The sequence below is a fragment of the Manis pentadactyla genome, chromosome 5 (assembly GCF_030020395.1).
Source record: "Manis pentadactyla isolate mManPen7 chromosome 5, mManPen7.hap1, whole genome shotgun sequence".
Classification (NCBI taxonomy): domain Eukaryota; kingdom Metazoa; phylum Chordata; class Mammalia; order Pholidota; family Manidae; genus Manis; species Manis pentadactyla.
This window is the reverse complement of record NC_080023.1, coordinates 177,674,126-177,691,571: the sequence shown is the minus strand read 5'-3', so window position 1 is coordinate 177,691,571 and position 17,446 is coordinate 177,674,126. Positions and strand designations below refer to the sequence as shown.

At 63.2% G+C, this 17,446-nt stretch overlaps 1 protein-coding gene across 19 annotated transcripts in view; it reads left to right on the top strand.

Moving 5' to 3' along the window:
- KCNQ2 (potassium voltage-gated channel subfamily Q member 2) overlaps nt 1–17,446 on the top strand; it is a 49,280-nt gene that overhangs the window by 4,282 nt on the left and 27,552 nt on the right. For all 19 annotated transcript variants that reach the window (XM_057503159.1, XM_036901717.2, XM_057503157.1 and 16 more), the window contains exons 2-7: nt 11,358–11,448; nt 11,956–12,082; nt 12,376–12,551; nt 13,327–13,452; nt 14,836–14,946; nt 15,675–15,770. In XM_057503159.1, coding sequence (XP_057359142.1) covers nt 11,358–11,448; nt 11,956–12,082; nt 12,376–12,551; nt 13,327–13,452; nt 14,836–14,946; nt 15,675–15,770 — 727 coding nt within the window. The remainder of the gene's footprint in view (nt 1–11,357; nt 11,449–11,955; nt 12,083–12,375; nt 12,552–13,326; nt 13,453–14,835; nt 14,947–15,674; nt 15,771–17,446) is intronic.

The window sequence follows — 17,446 nt, the reverse complement described above, 5'->3', positions numbered from 1 at the left end:
AATGCCAGGAGAGGCGTGGCTTCCAGGGAACCCTGGGCTTCTGAGACCGCCCCGGGCTGTCTGGGGACCTGAGCCTCCTCGTGGGGCTTCCCTCCCTCACTAAATAATTTAAAAAGAGGTTGCTCCACGCCAATACACTGTTTTTATCGGTATGTCTAATTACACTGGAGTAAATCCCGCAAACGGTTCTGAGCCTGCAAGGTGACCGGAAGGGGAGGAAGCTCAGTGCCTGACGGTTTCACAGACTCCAGGATGGTAGGAAAAGGGATGCAAGTCCAGTGTCCAGACCAGTCTCCAGGGGGCCGCAAGGGGCTGCAGCCTGGCCTTCTGTGTGAGCGCCATCGCTGACAGGAGGAGACCAAAGGCTCCACTGGTGAGAGCCACGGGCCCCCTGTGCCCCAGTGGGGGTGTCTTAGCTCCCAAAGAAGGCATAGCGTCCAGAGGTCCATGAGCTCTGCGGCATTTCTTTCAAGGAGCTGATGGCAGGGCCTTGCGTTTGTGGAGGGGAGACCCTGTGGAGGGCTGGGGCAGTGGGGCCAGGGCAGGCCTGTCAATGGCTCGGGGTGGTGGGTGGGCCCTGGCTGGAGGGGCCCGAGCTTGTATCTGATGTCTTGTGATCACAGAGCGCTGGGTGCGTTACCTCCTGGGGGGCATCTGAGATATTCTTGAATGGAAGTGCAGACCGATCTTAGGTAGGAGTCCTGGGTGTGTGGGGTGCCAGCCCCTCCCCCTGGGGACACAGCTGCCTGCATCTCCACCCCAGTCAGGCGCATTACTTAGGTGGGGTTGCAGCCGCTGACGGCCGAGAAGCCATGTCCCTGGGGCTGGCAGGGGCCACGGCTCTGAGCTGGCCTGGCGCAGATCCTGCCTCCACAGACACACGGCCCAGCGCGAGGTTCCCCCTCTGTGCCGTGGTGACGATTCTGTTTATCTCCTGTGGGTCGTTCTGTGTTGCATTGGCACCTGTGATGTTCATGGCGTTTGCAGCTGTCCTTATTCTGGTCACTGCAGTTGTGGGTCAACAGAATGAAAGACTGGGCCCGAATGGAGAGGTAGGGTGGGCGGGGCGGACGCTCCCTGACGTTCTTGGTGAGTTCTCAGTGCCGTCCTCCGGGGGCTGACCTGGAGGAAGGGGTTCGGGCTGCTGGAAACAAGGCCCTGGTCTGGTGCTTCAGACGCCTGCTTGTGTGCTTGTCCAGGGGGACTGGCCGTTTTCCTAAAGGAGATTGCTGGCTCTGCGGCTGCCAGGGTTTTGGTGGGTGCCTTCCAGTTCACGGCTGAATGGCCCACAGACGCTGAGCCTCTGGAATGGAGACGGGAACGGTGTCGGCCTGAAAACACCGTTGTGGGTAGGTTGTGCCATTGGTCTCCTGGGCTGTAAAGAGCCGCCTCAGGGACACCAGGCTTCCACGTGGGCTGTGTGCTGACGAGTCCCCCACACTGTGACTTGGGTCTGCGTGGGCCGCCGTGCTGAGCTCGCCTTCCGACACTGTCCCTGGAGCGTGGGAGATGCCTGCCGAGCACGCCGCTTTCTTCAGCAAGACGGCTCAGCTGTGCTTCCCAGCAGCAGTTTGCTGACAGTGCTGGCACCCCGTTTGTGGTGATGCCCTGGGCGGTCCCTGGGGGAGGCTCCCCTTCCTGTTAGGGCTGTGTGGCCCCTGTCCAGCCACCCAGCAAAGCCCGAATGGAGAAAGAAGAGGGGTGTGCAGACCTGATGTGGTCCCTGAAGAACGTCATCCTCCACACTGGGGGGAGGGCTCTGAGCAAACGGCAGTGGTTCTGGAAGTGGCTTGGTTTGCCTCAGCCCTGGGCCCTTCAGCGACCAAGCGCCCCCTCCCTGGTCTGCCCCCGTGTACCTGGTGAGGTCCTGCTGCCTGCGATGCTGCTGACCAGTTCTCAGCTTGAGTGCCTGGCAGCTGCGGTATGGCTGTGAACCCCCCACGTGGTTTGCTGCCCTTGATTCCTTCTTGGGGAGGCAGGTGTGAGCAGCAGAGGGTCAGGGACAGAGAGGTGACTCTTTCTACGGCCTGTCAGTTCCTCCTGCGAATCAAGAAAGCCGTGGCCTCAGGGTGTGCGGGGAGGTGGCCTGGGGCTGTTCTGAAAATGGGCTGGTCTGAAGTCAGGGAGCAGGAGGGCTGGAGTTTTTGTTGTTTGAAGTCAGGATGGACAATGCTCCTAATTAATCTGGAAGGATAGGGCTGAAGACCTCAAAGGCCGTGGCGCCCCTGGATGGGCGGGGCGTGCTTGGCTGCGCTGGGACCACCATCCCAGTGGGAGCCGTGGGCCAACATTTCCAGAAGACTAAGTTGCTTCTAAGGCTTCTGCCAACCCAAGAGTTATCTTACTGAGTGTGCCAGGACTGGTTGGCCCCGAGAGCCCGTGGAGAGGGGCTGGGGACGTGTAGGAGGAAGGGTCCCTCGTGGTCACGGAGGGGCACCGTCTGCAGGCCTGAATGCTGTTCGATTAGGAGCCTCTTGTTCACAAAGCAGCCCTGCTGCACCCATCGCTCACCCAGGACCCTTTCCCAGCGGAGGACGGGGGAGCATGACACTAAAGGCAGGGACACAGATGGCATAGGGGCCAAAGCTAACATTCTTCCTATGCAAGGACGCCTGGGCTCTGGCTGTGCCTGGACCTGTCACGGTGGCGGTCAGGTCTCAGAAAGGGGGTTCCCAGACCCTTTGGCGGGTGTCTGGAGCAAGCTCGTTGGTGTGAGGGCAGGGCTGGCAGGAGGATTCCTCTAGGGTGCTGATACTGTGGAGGGGGGGCCCCCAGACCCAAGGCCACACTCTGGCCAGGGGGCCAGCCATGATTTGGGCCCAGCAGGCACTGGGCCTTTGCCAGTACCCCCTGTATACAGTGGGGAGACCCCGCTCTGGGGGCCACCAGCTGCCCAGAGCTCTGTCCCTCTGCCTAGGAGCTGGGGTTGGCCAAAGGGAGGGGAGACGCTGCGGTGGGTGGGGCCATGCCCCTTGCGCAGCCCCTTGCAGAGGCTGTGGCGGTGGGGGGCCGATGCTGCTTCACGTGGGGAAAATGAGGCGGGTGTGCTCCAGGGCTGAGTGTCACTGGGCTCTACTGGTTACCTGGCTTGAATAAAATGAGGCCTTTTGTATTTTCGGACTCCTCAGAATACTTTAGTAAGTGTCCAGAGCAGCATTTGTTCCCAAAGGTCCTAATGGGGTTGTAGGAATGCTGCCTCCAGAGACAGGTGGGCAGCTCCCAGTGGGCGTGGACGGCCGTGAGCAAGCCGGCCCTCGGGGTGCCGTCCATATCGTTCCTGGCTGGCTGCAGAGCGCGGCAGACCCGGCCGGGCCCCTCGGGCCCCTCCCTCCCCCATGGATCCTCAGTCCTGAAGAAAGCTTAGAGCGTCTGGGTTTGCTTTTCCATTTATGCTTGGAAAAAATATTTGAGGGGTTTGTAGGAGGAAGAGGCCAATTTCCTGGTTTCGGGGGAGGTGGCGAGCAGCTTCTGGAAGCACAGAGGCCAGGGCTCATCCCCTGGAGCCCTGGTGAGAACTTGGCTGGTTCGGTTCTGCTGGCTCTGTGCAGGGTGTGACTGGGGCTCTTTGCTGGGCAGGCGACCACAGGAGCCCGGCCGTGTCCACGGGGTTCAGCAGCCTGTTCACCCAGAGCAGGGGCCTCAGTGAGGGGTATGCTGGCAGCACCCGGCTGGGCCCTTCCCGCAGGAGGGCAGGGCCAGGACTGATTCTTACTCGGAGGACCTGAGCACTTGGGAGCTGAGCCCCTGGGTAGGGAAAGGCAGAGCCGTGGACGGCAAGGGCGCTGGCCTTGGTGCTGAACTCGAGCCCGTGGTATGTCTTTGAGGGCACCACGGAAAGCCGGGCCCGGCCCATCACTGGCTGGCAGTGCAGAGGGGGCTGGGTGGCATCCTCGGCGCAAAGATGAGCCAGCTGCCCCTCATCCGGGCCAGTCACTCTGCCGCTCATCAGCATTCTTGCCGGTGCACCTGAGCGGGGCCTCTGTCCTGCGGTTTAAGTAGCCGAGAGCTGACTTCATGTCGTGTGGGTGGAAACCGAGTGTTTTGATCCAGGCAGTGGGCTCACAGGGCCACACCGTCAGCGGGCGCGGCGGGGGCGAGGCGGCCTTTTAGAGGAATGCTTGGTTATGGCTTCCTATGCTTTCTGGTTACAAAAATATACACTGCACTGCCCGAATTGGGAAGATGCTGAAAAACACGAGAAAGACATGTCTTTCTGACTTATTTCCAAGCATCTGTGCATATTTCTTAAACATGGAATTCAGACTCCGTGATCTTTTTCATTAACGATGTAGTGCAGGAATTTCCTCATGGAATTAGACGGGTGTCTGGCAAATGCTGGGTTTTATTTCTGTCATAAGGTCTCCTGGTGCTCCGTGGGGTGTGTGACAGGGCGGCCCTGTCCCCTGCCTCCTCCACCCTCTGTCCTTGGTGGCTTGTGGCTGAGGGTGCCGGCCTGGAGAGTGGACCCCAGGTGAACAGGCCTGGTGGCCAGTGGGGTCGGGGGTGGGGAGCATGTTGAGAAGACGTCCGTCCTGCCTGTGGGCAAGCCTTCTGCTGCTGGAGGCACGCAGTGGAGGCCAGGAAAATGGTCACTGAGGGTATTTCTGGGGATCAATGTGCCAGAGCTGTAAACTGTGGGAGCAAGGGAGGTGGGCCAGCTTGCGAGCCAGCCAGAAGGTCCGTGGGAAGAGTGTGGGCAGGCTGACGTGGGGGAGGCAGGCCTGGCCGTCCCGTCAGCCTCACGTTCTCCGGTGGCCGGAGCGCTGGAGTGGGTGGCCGGGCTGCCAGCGCCCGTGGGGACGCTGCAGGGGCCATGTGGCCCAGACCCACCCCCTGGAGGAAGGGCGAGGATTGCTTTCTCTCAAAGCTGAGTTGGCCCAGTTAGTCACTCACAGCTCTACAGACTGCATTCTGATCCTGGAGCTGGAGCCCCGGCAGCCCTGCTCCCTGGGGGACCCTCCCTGCCCCCTCTGCGAGGAGCTTCCCTGTGTCCAGGCTGAGGCCCAGCGGGCAGGGTGTGGGACCCCCTGCCCCCCGACAGAGCTGGGAACTCGAGGGGCCCCAGAGGTCAACGGCCTGAGGGACACACCCCAGCACTGGGCCCCCAGAGTGACGGGGGCTCAGGGGAGACTGAGGCTCACAGGGACAGAGGTCAGCACGAACCATGGAGGAAAACACTTTCTGGAGTGGGGCCCCCACACCCCCAAAGAGCCATTTCTTGCCCTCCCTGCCGGTGGCAAGCTTGTGTGTTGACCCTGACGCCTCCTGAGAGAAAGCCGGGGCCTGTTCCTGCCGCCCGTGGGCCCGGAGCAGCTCTGTCCTGTCACGGAGGGAAACCGCGGCCAGGCCTGCGGGCATTGCCTGGGGCACGGGGCCGCCACAGGGGGCAGGCAGGGGTTTTACTCATTGTCTCAGACCTTGACAACATGGCCTCGCTTCTCCCTCCTTTTCTTTAGCCAAGGTGAAGCTCACGGACCACACAGTTAACCTTACAGTGAACAGCCTGGGGACTCAGTGAGCGCCCTGTGAGTGCCCCCCTGTGAGTTCCGGGGCTGGGCGCCTATGTGGCTTTCTCCCCTCCCCAGCCCTGGGGAGCACCTGCCTTCTCCTAAGCCTCACACGCTGTGCGGTCTTTGGGTCCAGCAGCCCCGCTGAGCATCCTGTTTGTGAGGTCCAACCAGGTCATGGCCTGCGAGGTGCCACACCCCGTTAAGGCTGAAGGGCTGCATGGATGGCCTTGCACCTGTCTGTCCACCTGGTGGTGACATGTGGGCATCGCCGAGCTGCTGTGCACGTCCCTGCGTGTGTCTGCACACACACGTTGTCTCTCATGGATCGAGGCCTTGTTCTGGATGAGTCGCATCAGCTCCCCTGTGGGCGCATACGTGGCCAGGCTCCCGGGCCAGCGCGCCCCCCACCGCCCAGCCTCAGGCCCCCTGCGCTCTGCCTCAGAAGCCCTCTGGGTCCCTCCAGGACACAGGCCCCCCCGAGCCCGCCCACCCAGCGGCATTGGGAGGCGGTGTGTATGCGTCCTGGAGCCTTCTCTGGGCAGGGCTGTGGGCCTTTGCTGTCCAGCTGGACCTCACCTCAGCGAGGGCAACCTTGGCCGCACTCCCAGGACGCAGGCGCCGCCTGTGTGTGGGTTCTGGCCGAGTGCCTGGGGTGCCGGGTGAGCAGAGCAGGCAAGGGGAGCAGCAGACCCCTGCGTAGAGGGAACCTGTCCTGAGGGGGGTCAGGGCGCCCAAGAGAGTGGACTGGACAAAGTGGGGGCCCGGCAGCGTCTTAGAGAAGGCGACATTGGGCCTGAACGGTGGGACAAGGAGGCAGCCCTGTGCCAGCGTGGGGAGGAGTGGCTTGGTGGGGGGCGGGGTGAGGGTGGCACCCTTCCTGTGCTCTCAGTGGGGGGCAGGCATCTGGGACCCTTGATGGAGAGATAGGACCTGTCGGGATGTAGTGGAATGAGGGCTGGGGTGAGGTCTTGGTGGGGAGAGGGCTGTCCAGGAGGACCCCTTGATGGGGGCTGCCTTCTACAGGCAGGGGGTGGGGAGGTGGAGACCCCAGAGTTCGGAGTGCAGGCTGGGGACGGGGCAGACTGCCCAGGGGCATGTGCACGGCTGGTGGGCTCTGGGGGAGGACGGGGCATGGGAACCTTTGGCCCCATGGTCTGTGTGGGGACAGGTCAGTGAGTCACCTCGTGTGGGGCTGCTGTGCCCTGAGATCGAGCAGGTGGCACATGGGGGGAGTGGCCTTTGCTGTATGCTGGGCCAGTGGGTGTCCTGCGGGCCTGCAGAGTCAGCCCCTCCCCAGCCCATGGCTCCCACAGGCCCTAGGGCTCCACTCGGCTGCCTGCTCCTTTTGTCGGGGCTAAGGTCTGCTGCAGCCAGAGGAGGCCGGGGCTTCTGAGGGGTGAGTGGTCAGGGAGCAAAGCTTTGGGAGGGTAGGAGCCCCGCCATGCACAGCCCTAGAGAGAGCCCATAGCTAAGGCCTCAGAGGGTCACTGGCCAGTGGGGCATCGAGGGGTCCCCCATCCTGGGTATTGGGAGAGGCAGAGCTGGATGGGCCTGGGGGCTGGCCTGGGGAGGGGCGGCACAGGGAGCGGGGGCCAGGCTGCATGTGGGGGCTCCGAATGCCAGGAGCTGGACCTCCACAGGGCCTGGGCTCCCTGTCTGGTCTGAGCCAACCGAGCACTTCTGTGCACCAGGCGCGGCCTCCAGCGCTCACCTGGGTCCCCTCGCACAGCCTGGGCCAGGTGGGCACGCCAGGGACCTTTGGTCACCTCATCAGTGGGCTCAGACGGGCGGAGGGCTGGAGGGTGAACCGGGGTGGGCTGCGCCTTGGCTCCAGGAGAGGGGCTTGCGTGCATGGTGGTCTTGGGAGGCTTGCAGCCTCCTGCTGCAGCGGGTGCTGGCGGATCGCGGTGATTCTTCATGGCTGGTTTCCGCCTGGAGCAGCCATCAGCAGTCCAGTCCCTCCATCACTCCCAGAGATTGGAAGTGGCAGTGGGTCCTGGAGGCAGAGCAGTTTATTAGGGGACAAAATTAGATTCCAGCTGCTGCGTCACAGACGGGGTGGCGAGAGGCTCCGGGAGCCCGGCCCCGGGCCTGACCGGGGGGGCCTGCTCCGGTTTCACATTGGCCGCTCTGCACCTTGGGCTCTGCTGGGCTTCTGGACCTCCAGCCCCCAGAGAGGCACAGCCTTGTGGAACGGGCTTTATTCTGGGGAGAGGGGGTTTCTGCGGGGGCACCAAGACCTCTCGTGGAAGGGAGCGCTCAGGCTGGGCCAGGCCGGCCGCCCCAGAGCCTCCGTCTTCTTGTCTTCTCATCTGTACGGTGGGTGACAGCCTCTTCCTGCCTTGAGGCTGACCATGTGCCTGCACGTAGTAGACGTGCCTGAAGTGGGCTGGGGGGAGCTCCAAGTTGGGGACCTGCCCCCTGCCTGCTGCCTCGCCCAGCTCTGTCCTAGAGCAGTCTGAGGGTCTTGGGGGAACTGGCAGCTGATACGAGACCCCTTTTCTCCCCTTCTGTGCATTAAGTGGTCATTTCATTAAATCATGTAAAGCGGGTTGGGTGACTCGGCCGTCTCCCGAGTTTGTCTTCGGCGAGAGGGAAGGTGTCTGCGCTGTGGCCGACCGCAGGGGCCTCCCTGGTGTGCTCCCAGCAGTGAGGTGGGAACCAGGAAGGAGCAGGCAGGGGCCTGTCAGCTTTTCCAGAAAAGAAGCGGTCCCTGCAGGACGTGGGGACAGTGTGGGAGGGGAGAGGCGGAAGCAGGCCCGGCCACCTCCTCCCACGGTGCAGGGCAGGCCGACCACATGTACACACCTGCACACACACCTCCCGCCACCTTGGCGAGGCTGTGGGCTGACCACCACGAGGCGTGAGTGCCCCGATCTCCACCACCCTGGAGCCCTCCCACCACCTTCCACCCACCCTGGGTCTCCTTCCTCCCTAAGTCCCTCCTGACATCCGGCTGAGGACTCTGCTGCTGCTGGGTGTGGACAGCCCATTTGCTGTGCGTCCTGGCGCACTGGGGCCAGCACCCTGGTGGTAGTCCTGGCCTACACTCGCTCTCCAGGAGGCCCATTTTCCTGCAGGTCTCTGAGGTTCCTTCCCATCCTGGCCCCTGGAATCTGGGGCTGGGGACCAGCTGATCAAGATACTTGTCTCCTTGGCAGCGGTTGCCAGGGACGTGCCCTGAGGCTGAATTCATTACTGTAATTAGCCTCGGGCTGCAGGAAACCACCCCATCCTGGCATTGGGGTGCCTCCTGCCTCCCTCCCTCCTTTGTTCCCGCAGCTTGGACAGTTTCCAGGCTAGAGGGCCAAGAAGGCCCCCAGCTGTGGGCGCTGGGCCTTTAGGCATTGGAGAGCCGTGGCCAGGATGGCCCCGGCATGTAGCTGAGCCCTGCGGCCGCCTCAGAAAGAGGCAGACCCGCCCGCCCGGCCAGCAAGGCCCTCATTCCAGACCAGCTTCCCCGAGAGCCTCCCATCTCCTCTGGGGCCTGGTGGGTCAGCGCTCTGAGCACGGCATGCCTCTGGGGAGGCACAGTGGTGCTGGGGGTGCCCCCGTGAGCATCCCCAGCGGCTCCTGATGGGACGGTGGGTGGAGGGTTGGCAGTGACTGGCTCCCAGGAGTCTGTCAGGAGTCAGAAGATGCCTCCATCCCTGGGACAAGGAGGGCCTGTGAGGGAGAAGTGGCATCTGCCATGCTCAGCCCCTGTGTGCAGGAGCTCTGTCCCTGCCCAGGACCCTGGCGTGAGTGCAGCCAGGTGACCCCACCTGGGCTGGCTGTGAGGCCAGAGGCAGAGCCCCCACCAGTCCTGAGCCGTCTCCCTGCCAAGGGTGGGCATGTTGGATGCCCTGGAGGGGGCAGGAGGCGGGAGTGATCACGGTCAGGGAGCCTGCAGACAGGAGCCTGGAAGTAGATGTGTTTTCTCGGTGCCCAGCTGCTGGGAGGCGTGGACAGTAAGGGCAGTTTGGAGGAGTCCCCTTCCTGGTCTGTCAGGAGCCTGTCCTGGGCCTGGAGGTGTGGCATGCCGTGGCTTGGTGAGTGGGTGGCCCCTCGTGGGCCCCTTGCTGCCGCAGGACGTGGACGCCTCCGCCCTCCCGTGTGGGCGAGCTGGCCTTCCCCTGGTGTCTGCCGCTGCCTCCCCTGCAGCCCCCACCCACCCCGCCGTGCCTGCCGTCTGGGCCATCGTCTGTTCTGAAACTTCAAAAACAAGGCTCGGAGTGGTCGCCGGCGCTTCTGGGAGGGCAGCTGCTCTGCGGAGTCTGCTCCCTGCCTGGCTGGCCGCCCTTCCCCACGGCCGCAGCTTTGTTTCCTCGGTTGCTCGTGTGGCCCCAGCATCCTGGTCACATCTGCACGGCGTGGCCAGGCCATCCGGGATGTTCCAAGATGGGCCATGGCTGCGCCTTCTCTTTCCCTGGGGAGGGACGTTTCTGCGCACCTGAGGAGCTGCTCTCGGTGGGCACCCTGGCCTCTGAGTCTCCCCCGCGTGGTGATGATGGCATCAGGTGGGCCTGCCTGTCCTGCAGTCTGGTCAGACCTGCCCTCTGTGTCCCGGGATGCCATCCGCCCCCACCCCAGGCCACGCCTCGTGCTCTTCCCGTGGCTGGGAACCCCTTCCCTCCCCTCAGGGCCCCACCGCTCCTCTGGCCCTGCAGTAGCTGCCCCCATGGGCACCGCCTCAGGGAAGCCTGCTGGATTCTGTGTCTCCCCTGGGCTCCCCGTGTCACAGCGCTGAGCCCAGCAGTGTCTTGGCCTGGAACCCGGGTCTCCCCATCCTCTGTCCCTGGCAGACCCGCTTTGTGCCTGGGTGCACTCTCCCCCGAAATGGGAGAAAATACGGCCAGGCAGACAGAATTGAGAATATAAGGCACATGAGATATCTGGACATTTTTTTCCCAGGGCTCAGTTAATTGAGTAAATTGGCTAATAAGCAAAGGAAATTAATTGCGGTTTTGAAATGTGACCGTTTCTCTGCGTGCATTTGGTCTCTGCCAGCGGTGCTGCTGGGTGGCAGCAGACCTCGCAGGCCGCACCCAGGGGGTCAGCCCCACAGGCGAGGGGCCCTGGGTGCGGTTGCCAGGCCTCTCCAGGGGATGTGGGGCGGGCCGGAGGGAGCCTGGGACCTGGCTCAGGCTCGGGTTTGTGGTGCTGCGTGTGTCCACCAGTGCAGCCCAGGCCCCTGTGCTAGCCAGACAGGGCAGGGCCCAGGCTGGGCTCAGGTGGGACCACACGGCATTGCCCGAATGCCCTCCAGCGCCCACCCCCGCACCGGGAGGCCAGTGGAGCTGGGTGATGGGGGAGGCCAAGGCGGTGATGTGTGGGAGGGTACAGTGTGCGGCCCTGCGAGCGGCCCCACACCGTGCTTGTCATGACCTGGGCCTCAGCCATCCAGGGCTCTGCTCCCCGAGACCCCACCCCCACCTGTCAGCTTCGGCCAGACCCTGGGCTGGCGCAGCGGAGGGGTCTGGGTGTCCGCGCTGGCTGCCGGGAGGTCCCCGTCCGGCTGGATAGGAGCTGCGGGTGCAGCCCGCAGGCGCAGGGTGTGTGTTTTTGCAGGCCTGTGTTGGAAGGAAGAAGCTTCCAGCTTCTGAGCCTCGGGAGGGAGTGGGTGTGCGGAATGCCCTCAGGGGCAGGTGTCTGCACTTTGTGGCTCCTGTTTTCAGAGGTCCCGAGGCAGCTGTTGTTCCCTTTGAGAGTTCTGGGGACTTAACTAAAGCCCGCGGCTGTTGGGGATGAGAGTGGTGAGAATTTGGGGAGGCTCCACATCTCACCAAGGAATGCTTGGGCAGCTGCGCCCTGTGGAGGGGCTCCCTGAGCCCTGCGCCCAGCGGCCGATGCCCTCCCGTCCTCCAGGTTCCTGCTGGTCTTCTCCTGCCTCGTGCTGTCCGTGTTCTCCACCATCAAAGAGTATGAGAAGAGCTCTGAGGGCGCACTCTACATCCTGGTGAGGTTGCACAGGCCGGCTGCGGGCCTCCTGGGCAGCAGTCTGTCCTCCAGCTCCCTAGGTGGGGGGCCTCTGATGTCAGGTCCCCTCCCATTCCCCAGACTCCGTCCTCCGGCAGGGACCCCTGACCTCCCACCCATGTCCATCCATCCAGCCTCAGACCCACAACAGTGGGTCTCCAAGACCTAGCCCTTCTCCATGTCTGCATGGTGCCTGAGGGCACAGGTGGTCCCCCGTGGTGGGTGGGGTGCTCCCCAGCAGACGTGGGCACGGGATGTGGGTTGTGAAGCTCACAGCAACCCCATGACCTTGCGTGGGTAGGCGCCATGGCAACTACAGTGTGATTTCTCAGTTGCTGCTGGTGATGGGCAGGGTGCAAGGAGGCTGGCCCGCATCCAGAACGAACCTCTGGGGAGCCCAGCCCGCCCTGCCTGGGCCCGGGGATGCCCCCCATGCCTCGGCTCCGCCTTCTGTGGCCTCCGGTACTCAGCTGCGGCCTCCCCGCAGGAAATCGTGACCATCGTGGTGTTTGGTGTGGAGTACTTTGTGCGGATCTGGGCTGCAGGCTGCTGCTGCAGGTACCGCGGCTGGAGGGGGCGGCTCAAGTTCGCCCGGAAGCCCTTCTGCGTGATCGGTGAGGCCCGGGGCCAGGGCTAGTTTGGGGGCACAGGGGGCACAGGGGTGGGCCTGGCCCTGGGAGGGAGCTGGGCATCTGCCATGGCCCAGAAGCTGGGTGACTCTGCAGGACCAGCTCCTTCTGGAAGTTTCCTGCCCCACCCGCCCCAACCCCACCCTCCTGGTGTCGGAGTCCGTTAGCATTAGCGTGACAGGGATGGCGGGGGCCTGGGCTAGGGGACAAGAGCGCCATCCCGTGTGCTGCCCGCCTTCCCGCCTGGCGGCCCTGCTGGAGCTCCGCCACCCCAACAGACATCATGGTGCTCATCGCGTCCATCGCCGTGCTGGCTGCTGGCTCCCAGGGCAACGTCTTCGCCACGTCGGCGCTCCGGAGCCTGCGGTTCCTGCAGATCCTGAGGATGATCCGCATGGACCGGCGTGGCGGCACCTGGAAGCTCCTGGGCTCCGTGGTGTACGCGCACAGCAAGGTGAGCCACCCGTGGGGCCGCCCATCAGGGGCAGGAGGCAGCCGCTCCCTCCGGGCGCCCTGGGGCCGCAGCGTCTCCGCGGCATCTCTCCAGAGCACCTTCCCTGCAGGGCTGCCGGCGGTGGCTCTGGGCTGGGCAGCGAGCTGGCTCCACACCCCTGGTCATCTGCCTGTTGAGGCTGTGGCTTGCAGGGGCCCCTGGCCTTGGGGCCCGTGAGGGGGCTGCAGCCCTGCGTCCCTTCCTGTGTGACATGAGCCCTCCCTGTGTCCCAGGGCCTGCCTGCCAGGCTGTGCTGTGAGGCCATCCTGCTCCTGGGAGGGCTTACCGGTCCAAACGGTCCCCTCCCAACCGTCCTCACTGTCTGGGGCTGGAGGTGGGGGCGTGGTTGGCAGGACAGGGCAGGTGTTGGACCCCCCAGGAGGGCAGCTGCTCCAGGGCACCCCTCCAGACTCAGGGAAGTTAAGGGGAGGGTCTCAGCAGGACCATGACTCTTCAGCCTAGGGGTGCTCCCAAACCGGTGCTGTCCCTAGTGGCAGCCGCCCGGGTGTGAGGCGCATAGGTGTGGGGACCGTGGGGCCAGGACCGAGGGAGCAGCTGCCCCTCCCGCCTGCCCTGTGCTCTGGGCCTTGCGGTCAGGGTACTGGGGCTCTGCGGCCCCAGGAAGGGCTGTGCAGTTCCGTAGTGCCTGAGCCGCAGCCTGTAGCAGGCTCCCAGGGGCGGGCTGGGCCAGACGCTGGGGCCGGGGCCAGGCCGCGTGACGTGGCCGTCTCTGCAGGAGCTGGTCACCGCCTGGTACATCGGCTTCCTCTGCCTCATTCTGGCCTCATTCCTGGTGTACCTGGCGGAGAAGGGCGAGAACGACCACTTCGACACGTACGCGGACGCACTCTGGTGGGGTCTGGTGAGTCCCGGCAGGGCCCTGTGCCGAGGGGCGGGGCGCCTCCCTAGGGCCACCTGCTGGCCCCTCGTGGCTACGGTGACCAGGGTGCCCAGGCTTCATCCCCAGGGACCGTCAGAGCCGGGCCTGTCTCCTTGCCCCTTTCCATGGACAGCGGGGTGGGGCAGGGGGCCTCTCTTTCTCAGGGCTCCTCCCGGGCCACTGGGGATGCCTGGGGTCTCCTGGGACCCCAAACATGCGGTACCTTGGTCAGACACTGTGAATCCAGTTGCTGGGAAGAGGAATGTCCAGCTTTTAACCAGAATTAAGTTTTCTCCTGGTTTAAGTTTAAGCCAGAATTCAATTTATTCCTGGTTTTTTTGTTAGTTTCATGAGGCCTGGAATACGTGTCCTCTGACCTGACCACGTGGGGAGACACAGCGTGGTCACTGGCCCCATGGAGCTTCCCTGTGCACCCCGGCTCTGACCCCTGGGGCCCTGCCTTCCCGCCTCGGGGCGCCCCGCACGTGCTTGGGGTTTACCTCCGCATCCCCAGGCTAGCACTGTGCTTCTGGTTTACCCTTGAGACATTGTCACTTTGCGCTGTGATGGAGGACATTTAGCCCTGTCCCTGGTGAGCCCCCTTTGCTGTGCTCTGCAGGCCTGCTCGGCTGTGGTCGTCAGAGGGTCTTCCCTCCCAAGTCAGCCCCCGAATGCTGGCCCTCTGAATGTCAGCCCCCCAAACCCTGGTCTCTGAATGTCAGCCCCCCTGAATGTCAACCCCCTGAACCCTGCCCCCCTGAATGCCAGTCCCCCCAATGCTAGCCCCCTGAATGTCAGGCCTCTTGATTCCTGGCACCCCAAATGCTAGCTCCCTGAATGCCAGCCCCCCTGAATGCCAGGTCGCCAGATATCTGTCCCCCACATGCCAGGCCCTCCTAATGCCGGCACCAGCAGGCTGCCCTGCCTGGCCCTGAGCCTGGCGCCCAGACGGGACGCAGCCCGCCCTCCCCACTGCCCCTGGGGGCCGCGGCCCCACCCTCATGCCCCTTTCTCCTGGCTTCCGATGGCAGGTGGCCCCTGCAGCCCTGTGCCTCATCCTGGTGCCGGGCCCTCGCCGGCCTGGCTCCTCCGGTGCCTCGAGCCCGGTCCCAGGGCCGCCCACTGCCTGCTCGCTGTACCGAATGTGAAAGTACTGCCTCGGCTCTGCCGGGTGTGACCGGCAGCAGCACCTTCGGGTTCCTCCCTGCACCCTGCACGGAGCTGAGAGACACAACGGGGGCATGGGGGCTCTGTGGCTGTCCGGCCTGCCCTGAGGGGTAATCCCCCAGCCTGAGGGGAGTCCAGCTCAGGGCCTGCAGTGGCCACTGCCAGGCTGGCCGTGTGACCAGACTCACTGTCCCCCAGATCACCCTGACGACCATCGGCTACGGGGACAAGTACCCCCAGACCTGGAATGGGAGGCTGCTGGCGGCAACCTTCACCCTCATCGGCGTCTCCTTCTTTGCTCTTCCTGCGGTAAGTCCTGCCCCTTCCTGCCTTTGGGGGTGGGCTTGGGCTCCCAGGGGACTGCGGGCTGCCCCAGGCATGACCACTGAGGGGCAGGCAGGGGGGGACCACAGCTCCCAGCAGGGTCCACCATCCCTGGGGGCTGGTGGTGGCGGCGCTGATGCAAGGGGCACCCTTCCCGGGGTTCGGAGTGGGCCTGCCCTGGCCTGGAGCTGACAGCACCCCATTACTCCATCAGAGTGCTTGGGGTGTCCCCAGGCACATCTGTTGGTCACTGTCCGCCCCACCCAGTCCCCTGGGGTCAGCCAGCAGTCCTCGTGGCCAGGAGCAATGCTGCACAGTGATTCTCGTCAGGTCTCCAGGGGACCAAAGCCCCCATCTCCTGTGGAAGAGGCCAGGGCTCTGTTAGTTGTCCGCCCACGGCTGGACGGGGTACGAGGCTGGTGAGGGGCCCCGGTCCTGGAGGTGCTGTGCCCTGGTGGCCCTTGGCCACAAGCCCAGGCCCGCGCTCCCCAGTGTGGACACGTCAGGGAGGGAGGCTCAGCCTCCGGGCCCAGACGCAGTGGTGTGGCCTGCACGCTGGCTCCTGCACGCCCAGGTCCCCTTTTCCCGGCTCCGGGTGTTTCCCCAGCCTAGCCTCTGGGTGATGAGGGTCTGATCTGTGGAGCTGGGAGCTGCGTGCGGGTGGGGTGGGCCGGCCCGTGCTTCTGGGCCCCGTCTGACCGGGTGACTTGCAGGGTATTCTGGGGTCTGGCTTCGCCCTGAAAGTCCAGGAGCAGCACCGGCAGAAGCACTTTGAGAAGCGGCGGAACCCCGCGGCGGGCCTGATCCAGGTGGGCGCATGGGCCCAGTGGGTGAACCTTGGCCTGGCCGCCCACGTCCGGCCCTGGGTGCTGCGGGCCTGCTGGGCCCCTGGTGTCATGCCTGCGTGGACAGGCCACAGCCCTTGCTCTTCTGCTGGGAGGCAGGTCTGTGCTGAGAACCAGGCTGGATCCCTTGCAGTGGCACCGCAGTGGGTACAGTGACCACCGGGCATGGCGTGCTGTGCGGGCCCTGGGCCCCAGGCTGTCACAGGGCCACAGGTTGGCAGGTGGGCTGTCGCACCCTTCCCGCACCCATCGCACTCAGAGCCCCTCTCAGGTAGCCAGTAGGTGCCTGAGCCGCGACACCGCTTCCCAGCACCCAGCCCATCCGCTGCCGGGGCCACAGCGGCCACTCAGTGTCCAGTGGTGTTTCCTGGGCCCCAGCAGCAGGCCACCCACAGGGCCCCACATTCCCGCAGCCCCTTTCCAAAGCCCATAGTGCCCAGTGGGCCTTTAGAGCTGACTGGGGTTTAGGTTAGCTGGACACTTTCTTTCCTAAAGATGGGGGGTCTTGCTCTGGGTGCAGCCTAGTTGTATGTATGTATGTCCTTATCTTTCATCATAAAAACGCCAGGCGGCTACTTGTTTTCAATGTAAGGGTATAAAGGAGAACAAAGATGCCCCGCAGTCTCACCCCACTATTAACAGCAAAAAGCCACCGTGGTTCATGCAGCACAGAGGCCCGATCCGGATGGGGCCACAGCGTGGCCCGTGCACACGGCCCCTGCCCGCTGAGGTGCTTGTGCACGAGCGGTCATTTGGGTGTGAGATGTTTCAGCGTCTCCGTGCCACAGTGGCATGCCTGCCCCGCTTCTCCCTGTGAGCGTCTCAGCCTTTCCCCCGTTAGGACGCGGGCATCTCAGGTTTGAGGCTGTGTTCCTGGTGCTGGGGGGAAACACATCTTTTTGCACAAGAATTACGGTTGTTTTGACCTGCCTGATGGCTCCCTGAGGGATCAGCTCAGGTGTTTGCCTTTGTTTTGCCCACTTGGAACCTTTTTCAGGGCTGAGTGGCCTCCCAGGCATAGGAACGCTGGCAAAAGGTAACTGCATAGGTAAATATAAAAGTGATTACACTTTTGACTTGTAATTCATCTTTTTTCCTCCATGTTTTAAAAGACAAGTGCATAAAACACGTAATCATAAGTCTGTATTTTGGGGCACAAAATGTTTAAAGATATAATTTGTAGCAATAACAACATGTGGAACAGGCTGTATGGGAGCAGAGAAGGGACTCAAAATAAAAGAACAAATATAATGATTCCGGTTATTCAAAATAACTAAAAAAAGCAAGTTAAACACGAAAGAAGGCAGCGGTAAAGGGACAGAAAAGCAAAATGCAGCTGAAGCAGGTGGTCCCTGATCAGTAGTTACTTTAAAGGTAAGTGGACCGAGCTCCCCAGCTGAAAGGTGGAGACCGGAAGACGGATTGAAAATCTCTCCGACTATATGCTGTTCCAAAGACAACAGAGGTTGAACGTGAAAAAGTGGGAAAATATGCCCGTGCAAACAGTGCCCTGACAGAGCAGAATGGCTGTGCTCATGTCAGACAAAGTAGGCTTCTAGTCGAGTGAGAGACAAAGGCTACTGCGTAATGATGAAATGGTCAATCCGTAAAAACCATATAGCAGTTACAGACATAGATAT